This window comes from Labrus bergylta, chromosome 9 (assembly GCF_963930695.1).
Source record: "Labrus bergylta chromosome 9, fLabBer1.1, whole genome shotgun sequence".
In the NCBI taxonomy this organism is placed as follows: domain Eukaryota; kingdom Metazoa; phylum Chordata; class Actinopteri; order Labriformes; family Labridae; genus Labrus; species Labrus bergylta.
Window position 1 is genome coordinate 22130862 of NC_089203.1, and position 16761 is coordinate 22147622.

At 40.6% G+C, this 16761-nt stretch overlaps 1 protein-coding gene across 1 annotated transcript in view; it reads left to right on the plus strand.

The window, feature by feature from the left end:
- The window catches only part of ppargc1b (peroxisome proliferator-activated receptor gamma, coactivator 1 beta), a 96001-nt gene that overhangs the window by 62515 nt on the left and 16725 nt on the right, over positions 1-16761 (plus strand). The window contains exons 2-3 of the mRNA XM_020637497.2: positions 3613-3798; positions 8239-8439. Of these exons, the coding sequence (XP_020493153.2) occupies positions 3613-3798; positions 8239-8439 (387 nt within the window). The remainder of the gene's footprint in view (positions 1-3612; positions 3799-8238; positions 8440-16761) is intronic.

Below are 16761 nucleotides of genomic sequence, written 5' to 3' on the forward strand. Positions count from 1 at the left end.
CTCTCTCCTTCTCTTTCACTTTGCTGATTGGCTCTTTGATCGTGTCGGCTCCACTCTGTGTAATTCCTCTGTGTAATTTATGAAACCATAAATTGATATCAGCACATGTTATCAATTCCTTGACCCAAATAAACACATGGACGCGCACACACACACACACTCACAAACACACACACACACATGAATACACACAAAGCGAGGGAAGAGTATGCCTGTTCTGAGGTTGTGGATCAAAACTATACAAGTGGTGATCATAAATGCAACATGAAATTATAGTGATTTATAGAAAAACTGGATCTAGTTTTGTGGGTGAGGGGAAGTGGATGGTGTGTATATTGTGTTTGTGTGTGTGTGTGTGTGTGTGTGTGTGTGTGTAAATGTGTATGTGCATATAGACGTTTGTGGAGCAGAGGAGGATGGTGAGAAGGATTGGCACACAATTCCAATAATACATTTATAAAAAGGCATCAGAAGGGAAATTGAAAAAGTGTTTCTGAAAATCAAATTGCAAGATCCTTTCAAAATAAAATAGAAAGTAATAAGAGCACAGAACAGTGAAACAAGAAGTGGATGAACTTCAGTGATGTGATTGACTCATGATCTGATGATGCGATGCGGTTTTGCAGGTGATAATTAATAATTGTTAATTCATCAGATGCAGACGTGTTGATGTATTAGTTTGTGGGAAGTGAAAGTTCTGTCAACTGCTTGTGGAAAATAGTTTGTGATGATGAGTAACGACAGAGAAGGAGTGAAGATGAGAATAGAGAGGGACCGTCACAGTTTGGCAAAATGTCTTTTAGTTCTTTACATTGACTAAACAATATCATTTAGATTAATGGAATCACCAGTCACAGTAGAACTGTTCTCATGTTTGTCCAGAAGCCTCTAGAGTCAGAACAAGTAGTTCATAGTGTGGAGCTAGCTGCTGCTGATCTAAAATTGATTGAAAAAAAATCAAAAAAATATGGAGATTAGTCCTTTTAAGCGTTGTAATTAAACTTAACCCTGCTGTTTTCATAAATGTCAAGGACCCTCTCGAGTCAGTTAATCATTTATCATCAAACTGAGCCAGGACAATTAGAGCTGCCTGTTGGGGAAACTACCGGTATGTCCTGACAGACTGAACAAAGAAGTTAAATCATGGTAGTTTATGCTAACCAAACAATCAAATAAAACTTCACCGTTATTTTTGATTCGTTGTGATATGTGGGGATGGGACTCGCAGGGTCACTCATGATATGGTACGCCATACATGGCCCTTGATAATGATGATAACATCACGATGCAGCCGTTGATATATTGCAAGACAATCAAAGGATGACACATCATGATATCTGATTAAGTCAATTAGGCGTAAGTGCAGGACTAATGCTTTTATTCACTTCAATTTGGAAGTGGTGGAGAGTGAGGTGGTGGTGGTGAAGTGAGTTAAATTGCCTGGAATATCAAATGTCAAAATTTGGCACCGGGGATTAGATAGTCGTCTCAGAACAGACAGGATGACAATACATTGCCGTACCGCTATTTTGTCTCGGCTCCAGTGACAGTCCACACATAGCGCTATCAAGAAGAACAGATGTGAGTGGCTCATCGTGGCTAACTTTTGAGAAGGGCTGCGTAGTGCTCAGGGGCAAAATATCAACGACAGCCTATGTGCAGCTCAGTCAGTGAGCTGGAGATGAGATTACCGCCTAGGAAACCTGAGAGTGAATAAAAACCGTCTGTTGGATTCAGTTTGCAACTGGTGGAACTGGTCGACCGAGTCTGCTCGCCCAGTGAGATGAATGGAAAAGGAAGTGTGTGTGTGTGTGTGTGTGTGTGTGTGTGTGTGTGTGTGTGTGTGTGTGTGTTCATAGGTGAATTAGAGACAGACAGACTGGTAACAGACCTTACTTCCTCAATAAGACATTGATCTCTTGCTCTGATGTGGAATCAAGTACACAATGGTTGTAAAAAAAATGTTTTTCACTTGCTCGCTCCTTTTTTTTTCTCTCCCCCTCCTGCTTTTGTTTCCTGCTGCACAAAAAAAATGTCCCTCCTTCCCCCTCGCTCGCTCAGTCATCACCCCAAGAGACTACACTCACTTCCATTTACGCTGAGTCACGTCCACACACTTCCTCCTTGTCTTCTTTTTTTTTTTTTTTTTTTGTCTTTTTCTCTGTATGACGTGGCTCGTTGTAGCTGTCTGAATCTCTGCCATGTGTTGTGACTGCGGACCACGTGGCGGCTAACTTCTGACAGAGACATTGTAGCAGTTAAACAACTGAAGGTCGCTCTGTTGGGGAAGAGTCGGGGTTCCCCCCACTTCTTGGGGCTGATCCAGAGCTTTGTTTGAGGGTCAATCTAGGTTAATTTGGGGCGGGGGGGGGAGTTTAGGTGTTAAAGAATTGAAGTTTCACAAAGACACTCTGAAGTCTCAGATGAAGTTCTCTAGTTGTTACAGTAAGCATCAAGGACGACAAAATAATTCAGGGATCGTTTGTTGAGTATTAGGTTTAAGGCATCACAAAGAGAATCTGTTTAGTCAGGTTTATGGAGGTCCATTGACCAAAAGTATGATTCGCTTTTCAATTACTTTTTGGATTCATCAATGAATGGAAAGTTTCTCACAGTATCCATAGAAATGTATATAATAGAAAACAGTCTCTATATCATTTAATGCTCTGAAATAATCCTTTTTGGATTGGCATGCTTTATGTTGCACAGAGCAATTATTTACCTTTTCAAAAAGCTGTTTGTAGTTCACGTGACTCGAGAGGTTTTCCTAAAGGTCCAAAGCACCGAAAACAAGTCCACAGATTAACTAGAGTAAACGGAGCGGCTCATTTCACTGATTAACACACCGTCAACCAGCGAAGGGGAACTAATCACCTGAGGACCTCTTACAGTCACGGTTGCGCATCTCTGTGGGCCGCGGGGAGATGAGCAGGATAAATGCATGAAGATGATTCCAGATAGGTCCTGCTGGTGTGCATGACACGTTTCCCGTCTAATCCCACACTGTGTCGGTGCAGATGCCTCTATTGGTTTCAGTGTCAAACCTCCTCTAACATGAAAGTCTCATTATCTATAATGAGAAGCTGTTGAGAGATGAGGGGCTGTTCATGGGAGCTCCTTGTGACTCTGACAGTGAACAGTGTAATAATATACAGTATATGCCAGATGATGGAGACTTTTATCCAAAGTACCTGCTGGTACTTCAGCTGCATACATATTTTAGGAAGCTTTGCCCAATGGGAATTATTGAACCCCCTAATTTTAACAATAGAAGTGCTGAACTTCACAGGAAACCCAAATCCTGGCAGCTTCTCAGAGAGATCAGAATTATTTCCCATGTTTGGTAGCTGGTGTTTCAGAGAGCAGAGAAGACATCACTTCCTTTGTGATCGCAGAGAAGCAGACGTGAGTGACGCATGCATCGTTTCTCACTGAAGATATTTCCAGCTGTGATCAGCACCTCCAGTGTTTTGGGTTCATGTTTTACAAAGTGACTCCTGCACTTGTTGTTGAATCTCGAGAGAGACGAAGCACCTTGGGGAATTTCCTTTAATCTCAATGTTTGACTAACGTGACCTTTCTCTTCCCCTCTCTCTCTTTTTCCATCTTCAGTATGGGGAGGAGGAGGTGTGTTCGGACCGATTGGACACTGACTTCCCGGACATCGACCTCTCCCAGCTGGACACCAGTGACTTCGACAGCGTCAACTGTCTCAGCGAACTACAGTGGTGCAATGATCAGCCAGCAGATGCTTCACCCGCCTCCATCCACTACAGTACAGCAGATGAGCTCTTTGAGGTGAGGCTTCATCAATAAAATACAGTTCAGTTAGGGCCTGTGTCCAGAGACGGCGCTTTTTGTGCTGGAAGCGCTCAGATCTCTGTTTTCAGAGAGCTTCTCACCAGCGGTTATTGTTGCTAGGTTACAAAAGTTAACCTCTTTATATCAACAAAAGACATTGATTCAGAGTCAGTCACCACTCATTGCACTGACTTGAAATTAATGCAAAGATGTTACAAGTACAAAGATGAAGGCACAAACAAGCCCTTGCTTCAGAGAGGAAGCTTCTTTATCAATCTATTTAAGTCCAGATTGCTTTAGGTTTTAAGATAATCCACAAAGTTGGCATGCTGAAGCCTCACTTTAACTGGAAACTTCTTCAGTCAAGACAGGAGCTTGGAAAACCATTCTGCTGCAACCCTGAACACAACATTGTCGAATCACAAAGCACTGTATATGGCAGTACCCATTTCTTATTGCCTAGAGGGCACATTTGAACTTATATATGTTCAAACAGTTTAAAAACGATTCAGTCTTGTGCAGATATAATCAGGAGTGAGACACAGTCCTCTGATGGTGCAACTTGATAACTCTACTTCAACCTGGGTCTGGGGTTTGGGTGAAGCTTTGGGGTGACCTAATGGAAAAATGGGCTTCAAGTGAAGCCCTGGCTCTTCTTGGTCTTTTTACTGTATGCTTTTGTTTACAGTTAACATGGAATCAAGGAGAATTCTTTTAAACCTTTGAGAGAGCATCATTTGTAACTGATCTGCTTAATATTTATTGAAATCAAATGTAACTGATAACTTAATGCTTCTAAAAAAAAAAAATGTGTCAAACTAAAAGAAATGCAGGGTCTTAAAAAGACAAATGTGGGGAAAGAACAGTGTCAGTTTTTGTAACTGTTTATCAGAAATAACTGTTGTGTAAAGTTCTTTCCCAACATGAGTTGACAATTCTGTTTCCAAAGACCCCTATTTATTTCAACAGCACTAATACCAACATATCTGCTGCTATTAGAAATACGGTTGTGTTATAATGGGAGCATGATATCCAGGTCAAGAATCAAGCTACAGAATACTTACTTACAAAGAAAAAACATATCTCCAGTAAAACAGTTTAAAAGGAGGGCTTATATTTATGAGTAGGGCAGTAAAGCACATTTCTGTTAATTCATTGTTTTATTGATTTGGTCCCTCTACTTGGAAAGCGAAGTCTTAATTGCGCAGACCTTTATTCAATCTTTGCTTTGGGGTCGGAACAAGCAAACTCTGAAATTTGGACGAGTAGTATGTCTTAGAGGGCACTGCAAAAGAAAGTGTTTCTCTGCTACGCTGCATGCAACATGATGGTGAATGCAGTCCATTAGATCAACTCGTTCCAATAAAAGCCCTCTGGCTCTGGTATCAATTGCCCTTGCCGGGTGAATTCAGGGAATACCCTTCTTGTTTTGCTCCATCTGTGAGCCAACCCTGGATCATTGATTGTCTATAGGTTTTCCAACCACGGCGATGTCTCGTGGTCCCATTATGGAGGCTAAATTGAGTGCATCTCAAGAATCAAAAAACAGGACAACAAAGAGATAAAGCAGCATTTGGGTCCAGATCATCGGCTGTGTAATGTTACTCTGCTGTCGGAAATTGCTTTGACGCCGGTATGCACCACAGAGTATTGGTGAAATGAAGACAGGCAAGGCATGATGGGAATGCAGGTGAGGTAAAAACAGACTGTCTCTGTCTGTACTCTCTTGATTTATATTTTGATTTCGATTCCCATTAGCTGACGCCTGAGTGACTGTTTGCCTTCCTGTTGTCGACGCAAAACTTTATGGCGACGTTAGGATCGTAGAACAGACTCAGCAGAAGCACGGCGTTAACACTAATAGATATTTGGATATTGACAAAGAGATGAGACATCTGTCTAAACTTCTCCATCATTTTCCTTCCTTTTAAACTTTTCATTTGTTGGCTGTTATCTTGTCTCTAGCTGTTTTTAGTCTTTACTTTAATTTTCTGTGCATTTTTTTTACTTTTCACTCGCTTTCTTTTTAAATTATCTTTTCCTGCCTAAAGCTGATTTTTTTCCATTCTCGTTATCGGACTTTTTTTTTCATACAAATATCTTTCTGCCTTTCTTCTTTCTTTTTTTTTTTTCCCCAAACTTGATGCATGCCTTTCCTCTGCATGTTTTGATTTCATTCTGAACGTCTCTCTTTCTTTCTGTTTCTGTGGCCCAGAGGAGTCCCTTTTTAAGATAAACAGATATCCCTCTCAGCTTTCCATATCTCTGCTGCAATCCACCAACCCCCCCCCCCCCCCCCCCCCCGGCATATTATATTTTTGCCAATATTGTATTGATCAGACTAATACAGCAGAGCAGACTGTCAGACGGCGTTTGGTTTATAAACACGCAGTAATGAATAGAGTGATAAGTAGACAGATGAAGCCTCTGGTGTCACTGTCTCTTTGCTGTCTGTCAATACACCACTTATTTACAGAAGTGTATAGGAATCTAATCCCATGTTGGGCAGGATTGATTTGTCTTTGTGTGTGGTAGGGCTTCATTTAACCTTGGGAGTGTGTAGAGAGGGAAAGAAAGAGATTAGAAAGGATGGGCTAATTCTATATTATTACTTTAGCAATACTAAGAATGCTTTATATGCAAATTATTATACATTATATTGCCTTCTAGCTGTAATTTATTTGACTGTATTTCACTCTTTATTTTAACTCTGCTGCTGTCTCTCTCTTTTTCTTTCCTACTCACTGTGGAACCTAATTATTATCCTGAAGACCGAATAATATCAGTCTAATTTAATAAGCATTATCAGGTAATATCTATGGGTGCTTTTAAATGTACAAACACACTAGGAATGTTAAGGAAGCTTTATTGATTGATTTCTCCAGAGACAGATGGAGACAAACATGTCAAATGGAGAGAACTCTTAGACTAGAAAATATCAAATTGATCATTTAATTCCATTTATAATAAGCTAGGTTCAAACCCATGCCACTAGTAGTATAGTACTTAATGAAAATTGACCCAAAGAAAACTGTAATAACTGTTAGAAATGGTCACTGATAACCCTGCTCAGTTTAACTTTGATGCCGCTTACTTGTGGCTGTGTTTTTGACCTCCTGCAGAGAATTAGAAAGTCTGTATTGTGGCGCCCTGTGGAGAGGAAAGAAGCAGCAAGCTTCAGAGAGAGAGACAATACATTTTAAAAATAAATAGTTTATTTGGCAGCCAGGAACAGATAGCGCTGGATGATAAAAAAAAAAAAAAAAAAAGGAAATAGAGAGAGACAGATGAATGGAGCTCGGTAGCTTCCCGTAGGCCAGCCTTGCTATCACCTCTCCACCAGACTCTGCTCTCAGCAAGATGGCAGCTCCATCACAGAAAAAAAGTGTGCATGTCACAGGAGGGATGGAGGGATGGAAACGCACATATTTTGGACTGAAATCACAGATATTATTTTCTTCTGATTATCTTTGGATGTGCCCAATTCTATCCCTCGAAACCAAGACTGCAGATAGTTGAACCAACTGGTCCGTACCTTCAGTAAAAAAACATATGCATAGTCATGCAAACCTTTTGTGTTATTCTCTTTGCTTAAGTCAGTAAGATAGAAACAAGGTAAGAAATGACTGTACATAAGCTGGTAGATGTGGAGGAGGACGTTAAGAGGACAGGGAATTCAAGAGTGAGACACCAGTGACACAGTGACTCCTCAAACTTTTTATATTTGCTAAGAACAATAATTTCCAAGCAGACAGTAAATGCAGCACACATGCCAAGATGTGTCAGAGGTCGGTTATTTCCAAATGCTTTCAATGACTCTTTTTCCCCTCTGCAGTATTTCTGTGGATTGGCCGAGCGGGATCAAACAGAGGTTAAAAAATTACAGCATTGAACTTTAAAAACTTTCATCACACCAGTTTGTTCACCATGAAAGTGGTTTCTTTACCAGACGTGGGTGTGGTTGTCTTCTGGCCTCGTGAATGGCACAAGCGAAGACATATATGAAAGTCACTGACAATGCTGCTCAGATTTTCAATAATCAAACAAGCAGAAGTCATAGAAAAGAGACCGGTATGTTCTCCTGAAACATTTCAGAGAGCGAGGCTGCTTAGCTGAAGTGTTGTCTGGTTCTTAGTGGAGAAGGAAATAAGTTATTAAAATAGAGGTTGACAAGGCAGAAACAGAAGGATGATTGGATTCCCCAAAAGCTCATTAGTCAAAAAATAATTGGAAATTAAAATTAAAAGTTCATTCATGACCTTGACATGGGGTTTTTCCCATATTTGAGCACTTTTCAGGACTTCCTCTTTGTGTCAGCCCTCTGGTCAAATGAGTTTGTCTAAAACTTTAGAAATGTGCCGAGCTCGACGGACGTTTCCTTCCTTTCCATCGGTGTGTATTCTCACAAGCTTTCTCACTTTTCTTTGACTCATTCAGATAGAAGAGGAGAATGCGGCTCTACTGGCCGCTCTGACCGACAGCTTGGATGGCATGGTTGATGCAGAAGTGGGCGGGCTCTCCGTCTTCCCTGCCCTGGGGGAGGAGCCTGACCAGGAGGAGGAAGAAGAAGACAGTCTTCCTCTCAACGCCGAGGAATTCAGCCAGACCCTGGGGGCCGAGACAGAGGACCCATCTCTAGTAAGAACACCTCTATGCTTTATGTGAATGGGGCAGATTTTCTCTGCTGCTGGGCATTGTTATTAAGAAAACATTAAGTGGAAGGACCTCTGATCCAATCTTCCCAAAAGAGTCCCTTGCATCTCTTTGACATCAAATATCTGAACATTTACCGTCTTTAAGAACTTGATCTTCACCCGCAACACCCCCATGATTCCCTTTAGTTGCTCTTTGAATCACAAAGTCTCTCACAGTTCAAAAAACCAGCGCCTGTTGAAGTGGAGTGTTTCATACCCGCCTCTCCCTCTCAGCTGACTCTCGCCCCTGCCAGTCTGTGCCTCTCCTTTCCCATGCCCTCCCTCCCTCTTTCTAATGTGTGCCGCGTTTGCTAACCTTGATGTTCCCCGTGTTGGCCCCGCTACGTTCAAAGTCTTCCTTTAACTCCAGGAAAACAGAGGGGCGCTGAGGCACACAGCGACCTTTCATCCGGTCCTGTCTCATGTTTGTGTGCGGGGTGTGTGTGTCTGTGTGTGATAGACAAGAGGTTAATATCCAGCATACTGAGAGCACTTTGCATACATTTTTTTTTAAGGAGGTTGTGTAGATATTGAATTTGTTTTAAGGGACATTAAACGGTATAAAATTAAATGGCATTAAGGTCATTACTGGTTTAAAAATAGACTTTTACCAGCCTGTTTTTTTTTTGTGTAAAAAGAAGCTAATGTTGAGAAAGATGTCATGACTAACAGGGGAAACGCCAAATAGAGCTCATTCTTTACCTCTATCTATAGAAACAAAAATCACAAATATTTATAGTAAAGAATTACGAAAACATTATTAAACAGATGAAATATATGTTTTTTTACCATAAGAGGCTTTTTTTAACCGAAGACAAAAAGGGATCCAGGGTCTTTATGTGTTTTTGTTTTGTGTCCTTACATTTCTTCTTGAGAAAGGTGGAAGCTTAAGTGAGACCTAGAACTAAAATGTAGATAATATTTTGTGAAGTTTAACCGGTGTTTCTGTTCTTCTAAAGTCTGGAAATGTGACACTCCTCACTCTTTAAACTTTGGTTTTGTAGTGACGCTCCCAACTCTCAGCATTTGCTTCGCGGTGTTTGACACTACTATAAATGGTAGAGACAATGCTGCGATAGGCAGAAAGAAAAACGTGTAATCGGAATCAGTTTCAGGCATTTGGTTTAGGGATAAAAAAAAATAACAAATGTATGATACAAATGTATGTGTGGTCCTTCCTGTAGCACGTGCTCCAGTGTACATTACTTGTTGTGAACCATGTGCCCCCCCTCCCTCCCCCCCCGTCTCTTTTCACACAGTGCTGCTGGATGCCTCTGTCTCGCTTTCTGTTTCTATAGGCCCCTCCAACGTTCCCTGAATTACACTTCCAAGAACAGAACTTGTTTTTCTGTCCTCACTCAGCCCCCCCATTATCAGCCCCTGCCTGCACCTGAACTATGTCCCACCATAAAACTTTAACCTCTATCTAATCAAACGGGAACAACAAATTGCTGTATCCCTTTACAGTGAATATCGTGCCCTACTTTCCTCTGGTTTGCTCTGCTGTCAGGAGAATGCAGGCCTGCACCCGCTCTAGAGCTTAATTGAAGCAGGAAGTTATTTCGCTGTAACAAACGACTTATGATTACGGCTGTAATGCGGCCCTATTGCACTTGTCAAGATGAATCCAGCCAGCTTCCTTAATTTGACTTAAATTTCACAGCAAAAGAACTGCTTACAGGGTTTTCTTGTGCCCTCTGATTTAGTGGGAGTCTACAAAGATACCATTGTTTGGAGGTCGTGACTCATGCCGGATGGCTGAATACCTACAGCGTAAATATTCACAGAGCTGCACTGCCTTCCCTTTTTGTAATAACACACCAAATCATGCAGTAAATAAAAGGTCTGTCAGAGAGGGTTTGTTAGGCTCTTCAAGGAAAGGTTGGCTGTTGAGAAATAAATTAGGTTCAAGGATGCGGACTGAGTGAACAACAGGACTCATACTCGCTTGCAGGAAAAACATCTGAAAAAGGTTTGTAAATGACTGAAAGTTAAACAGACAGGCAGGTTTCATGATCCCACATGTTGGCTATAGAACCTAGTTTAATATCTTTCAATAAGTCCACCATTTATCCAGAATTACTTCAATATTTGATTCATTGCTTTTGACATTTGATGTTATAGTGGCTGTTAGATGACGTCCATGGCAGCCAGAGAATGAATACTAATGATGTTGGTGACCCACCTTATTTTTAGACGTTTTACACCTGTCGTTTAGTTTGGTTTGGTGTGACATATCTCAACTACTTTTGGATGGTTTGCCTTAAAACTTGGTACATACTGTCTGCAGAATGCACAAAATGATACTCTTAAATAATGGCTGCCACCTACAAGTTGATAAGATGATTCATCGGTTTGAGACGACCCCGAGTTGACTGGCACTGCTGAACAAACAGTACAGCAGGCTTTACAAACTGCAAGAAGAAGAATCTCAAAATGACCCTAGAGTGGGTGTTCACAGAGTTTTTCTCCTCTTCAAAGGTCTCCTACTCTGAGAACCAATCAAACTCTTAATTCAGGTGGCACACTGGATTCTCAGTCTGACATATTCAGTAAACATCAGTTTTTACTTTTCAAGCTTTAACATTTAGGGACTTTTGCAAGATGTGATATTTTACCCATATGTGAACATAAGCCTGTACCAGCAATTTGGAAAGTATTACAGGATGTCTCACATCTTACTGGTATCAGAGAGAAAAATAGCCGGAGGAAGGGGCATTCCTTCCAAATTGGTGGAAATGACCGTAATGACCTTAGTAAAAGAATAAAAGATAGTTTGGCTGCCAAGCGATATCCTTTAGCGTTAGGGTGCACTATGGTGACAGCAAACAGGACACAGGGAGACAGAGCTAGTTTTGTTGCTGCTAAATGCCATGGAGGTATTGTTTAGTCCAAAACAACAACCTTGTGACACTGAGAGCTAAGGCCACCAGATGCCATCATTCTTACTGTTGTCTTGCAAAACACTGTGGCCTCACACATGACTGCTCTGCCCTTGTTTCACCTTGAAGGCTCCTTGGTTATCAGTCAACTCTTGTCAAAATAAGAATGAGGGTAGGCTGGTGGTTAATCAGTTACGCCTGCTGTTTTTTTTTTTTTTCTTTACAGTTTCCACCTTCATCTAGTGAAAAACGACCCCGAAGGTCAAATGAGAATTGGCAGATTATGTTGACTAGTTACTGTTACATTGCAAGTAGTTATAAACCCACCATGACACATCTCTTGTCTTGCTCTGCGAAATGTTTGGAAGTTACTATGATAACTATGGGTGCAAACCAAAGACTACATGTAGGAAATAGACATTTTCAACTCCATGTAACCCTTTAATTTGAACACTACCAATATGAAGCATCAAGGTTGGAGTCAGAAGTGGGCATATAGGACTTAAAAGGTTGGATACAAATCCTTATTGCTCCATCTTGGTTTGCAGTTAGCCTTGGCAGTGACTTGTCAATCACTGGTAGCCCTGCACTAAAGCACGACATGCTTAATTTTATATTTTACTCAAAATGGGACCAACAATTACAGACCTATGATGCTTAATGGAATAACCTTGAAACTATCAACAGGTGGAGTCGCCTCCTGTGGCACATTATAAAGGATGTAGGTGTATTTAATTGCATTCACTTGTAAAACCAAGAGGCTATGCCCACCTTCTTCATGCAGTTTATGGCGCAATTAAAACTCTGAAAAAGGAAGAAAAATGTATCCATTATAAAAGAAGTTTGAAGAACTAGGACATGAAGTAGACTTAGAGTGAGGTAGCAGACCGGGAGGTATCGGTCTTTAAGTTTGTGACAGATGGGTGCTGAATTTAATTTAAATCTGAGTGTGAAAAAATGTAGTTTTCTGCTTGAAATCTGGGAGACATTTTTATCCCTAGTTTATAGCTTTTTCTGGTTCAATCTGAAACCAATTTTTATTAGAACTATTACAAAAGGTTTGTTCATAAATTTTCCCAATGTTGGCTGTATTTTATTGCTGCTGTAATCACGCATGATTCATCCTGCACCAGCACAGCGTGTCGTTCCAGCTAGTTTTCCCTCCGATTCTGTAACAGTCGTGCTGAAAAAGCCTCTTCTATCCTCAGACAAGATGCACTCAGTCAACTGGTTGTTGCTTCATTCCTCTGACAGCTGGCAAGATAACACACTTTCCCAAAAGTTTCCTCACACACACACACACACACACACACACACACACGTCCCTGTGTCTGTCACACTGCCAATGCACCGCTACTACTATTACTACTGTAGTTGCTGCAAGGCTTCTTCTACACTTTCCACCTCTATTTCTATCCCTGTTCTTTCTACCACACCTTCTTAAAAATCAGTTCCCTGGAGTGTTGTCTTGGTACTCCTCCAGGCAGCAAGTTTGTGATTGACAACACGTCAGAGTTTTCTATTTCTAGAGTTATAAGATGCCTCGTATGTTTTTTTTGTGAGGTATACTGATGAACAATAATGGGTATTTTTCCCAAAGAACAGGAAAACCCGAAACAGTTGTTCAAGCAGTCGACACCCTACATTTGCAAGCTCCTGGGTCAGTCTCATATCTCATTTTTAAGTCTGTTGATTTGTCCTTTTCGGCCAAAAGAGATCTCAGTGCAATTTCAGGATCTCTGATAAAACAAACAAACAGGACATTTAAACATTGCCATACATGTCACAGTATCCTGCATCCTCTGTTTCCATATCAATGTCAAAAATAGCAACCTGACATTCACATCCACTCTCACAGAAAAGCCCGCTGTAATTACATTATTCTGTCTACTCTACCAAAGCTGCCAGATGTGTGTGTGTGTGTGTGTGTGTGTGTGTGTGTGTGTGTGTGTGTGTCTCCTTCATCCTCTGTTTCTATCAGTTGAGTGGTTTACCGTCACTCGACTGCTGTCACTCATGTCCTCAGGCCTGAGTGTGGCGCTGCCCTCTACTGGTGAGGAGTGATAAAGAAAAAAGTGTGTCTTCTCAAATAAACTGCATGTGTACTTCATTAAGTGATGAGTAACTTTAAAAGCTTGATTGGAATCAGATACAGCTGCAAGTTCATCCATATTTAACAATTTATGTTAACTATTTAAACCTCTTATGGACCTACTTCTTATATGAAAAAAATACAAAAATAAGTATCTCTCTTTTCTATATGTCATTTGATTAACATATTTAAATTCTCGTTTCAGTAAGTCGATATGTATATTACAAAACAGTCTGTCTTGCTAAATATAAAGACAGATATCTAGTGTTTTAAGAGTTATAAATGAATTGATAGATTGATATGAAGTGATTATATCTAAGCTTTGAATCATTAAAGACATCTATAAAGAAAACCACACATTTTAAAATGCAGTTTTGTAAAAACAGTATTTGTGATTATTTTCTTGTACAAACCAAATACTTACTCTGATCTATGATTAGTTCAAAGCTGAGCGTCTCATTTCTCCAAACAGCCTGCCCGAGGTGATAGAGCTGGGAGAATCTGATGCTTCTTTTAAATATATATATTTTTAAATCCTATATTAATAGACTCTCTTGTGTCCTTTTTATTGTCATAATCATATGATTATTGTTTATTTTTCATATATTTATTTACCATTCTTATCATTTCACATCCGTCTAGTGTCCCTCTGTTCTGTCTTTACATTTCCCTTCACTGCTGCTCTATGTAGTCTCTTGTTTTTGTTTGGCCGTACTGTTTGAGTTTCTGTTGTGATATTGCATTTTGAGCCGATTTTTCAGATTGCACACGTTGAAATACTGACACACTTTCAGTCGTCTTTAATATAATAAGGATTAAGTTCAACAAGCAATGCCGACTGTGGTCTATTTTTAAAACTAAGATGGCTTTTCATAGACAGTATCTAAAACGATTTCAAATGGCCCTGCTCACATCACCTCCATCATGTGCTGCTCACCTGCTCACACCATTAGTTTGTGTCTTTACTTCCTCATTGTTGAGCCAATCAGCTGTTCTGTAATGTGTGTGTTTCTGTTCTTGTTTGTTTCTCCACTGACGTATTTGTATTTGTTATTTATGTGTACGTCACCTTACTCTTGCATGATTGCAATAGCGCCTCCTTTTTTTCCTAGCCTGTGTGTGTGTGTGTGTGTGTGTGTGTGTGTGTGTGTGTGTGCGTGTTGGAGAATGTGTGTATTTGTCCCAGCGCAGAACAAGGCCTTCATTGATGCTTCCTGTGCAGCTCTGGACGGCGTCCAGAGTAGAGTAGAGTAAAGCAGAGAGTGTTTGAGGGGCCCGGTTGCTGCCGGAGGGCTTTCAGTGTTTCACACAGACACAAACCTTCAGTATCCTCTTCATTTCCCTCGATGAGACTTTAGAGGAGCATCATCATGCAGTCTGAGCCAAGCTGGCTCGCCAACTAAAGGGCCACAGTGGCCCCATTAATGATGTGGGCGATAGTCCTGTCAGTCATCTGACCCGGATAGTATTTTGTGGTTACAGCCAGCCAACTGTATTCATTAAAACATTAGGTTAATATGCAGTAATGCATTATGCAGTGATGTTGTACACAGAATGTGGTTGAACTATTACCCCTGTACAACAACCTGCAAAAAAAACACCATCAAAACATTTTCTAGTTCTATTTCTCTCACAGAAGAATCATTTTATGCTTCCTGCGTCATCCATTTGATTTAAAATGAACTTTACCTCCACAATGTTTTAAATGACTTTCTCATAAAGATGCTTCCCAACCTTTAAGGCCAATAAAGTGGTATTAAAATGCCATTCTCAGATGTCTGTAGTTGCAAATATAAAGTTGTACAAGAGGTGGGTCAGTAGGTTGAGTATATTTATAGATGTTCTGGCAGCGTTGTAAAGGTTAAGTGGGAGATAAAATAACAAAGATAATGGTGTGTTAATAACAAGAGGGCTAGATAATCATGGATATAAAGCACTTTTAGTGTTTTTTTTTTTACTCAATTAGAATTAAAGTGTGATGAAGGAATTTTTTCCTGAACTTGTTGTGCTCCTGTCTGTTATTACATGTACCGGTAACTATCCAGCAGGCTAACACACTTAAACATCCTGTCTCTGACTTAACACTACAATTTTTGTGCTCAAATATTTAGGTTAGGTTAGGTAACCTGTGTACTAGTTAGTTAACTATTTGACATTGTAAAATACCTGTTTTCGACTGGCTCCATATCTTAACCCTGAAATACATGAATTTACATCGACCTCTTCATATTTTGTACTGACATTTACAATCATGTGTCTTCATCGCGGAAACAAGGAATCGTGTGGAGGAGAGAGCAGGGTAGTCACTGAAGGGCCCGGACTGGTAGTTGAACCTGCGGACGATGTGTCGAGGGCTGTAGCCTCCGTGCAGGGTGTTCCAGCTCTACCAGCGAACAAAAGCGACCCTTTCAAAGCTCCCGTGAGGTGTTTCTTTCTGGTTATGAAACAGACAGAAATGAATGTTGATACCTTGTTTATAACCTAGAAATGCAAACAAGACCATCTGCATAAAGACTGACTCCTTCGATATAGTTATTTTCAATATCTGAATCCGCTGCTGGGGGAGGGAGGGGTAGGTGTCAGACAATGTGAGGAACCCCCCCCCCCCCCTGCAAACAGAATACATTCTTTTTATTTTTGTATTTCTGTGGAAAAGATTTTCAAGGAGTGATACTGTCTACTCTTACAGTAAATGGTAGCTCTTCATAGTTTTAGCCACCAACGCTGAAACTTCTTTAGGTTCAGAAAAAGGTGATGGCTTTGCGTAAAGTAAGTCATTAAGTCAGCTCAATGCAGTATCTTCATTATGTGCATTACATAAGCAACTAGTAACGTCTCAAGCAAACTTCATCATGCTTTCTGTTCATCAATTTCTAGAGGATTTCAAGAAATAGCGTCCCCATTGACTTTCCAATGGGTTTTTTTTGCCATGCGATTTAAACACATTAACCAAATCATCATTGCAGTGTTCATAAGTTGTGTTCATTTCTTTGAGGCCGCACTATGCCAGGAAGTGTTTTTCATTTACTGTGCAGACCCCTTTGCTGGGGGGGGCCCCTCCTGCTCCAATCCCCGTTCCGATCACATCTGTATTTTCTGCATTGTCTTCTCCTGGAGTGAACGCTGCACGGCTTAACGGGGGATTTTCTCCCTAAGCTGATTTATATCAGCTGATAGCCCTGTCATGAAGCTATAGGCCCTGGGATGAATGGATGAATAGACAGATGGATAAAAAAAAAAACAATGAAAGGATAGTGGGAAATGAGGAGCAGTTGTGGTAATATCCATTTGA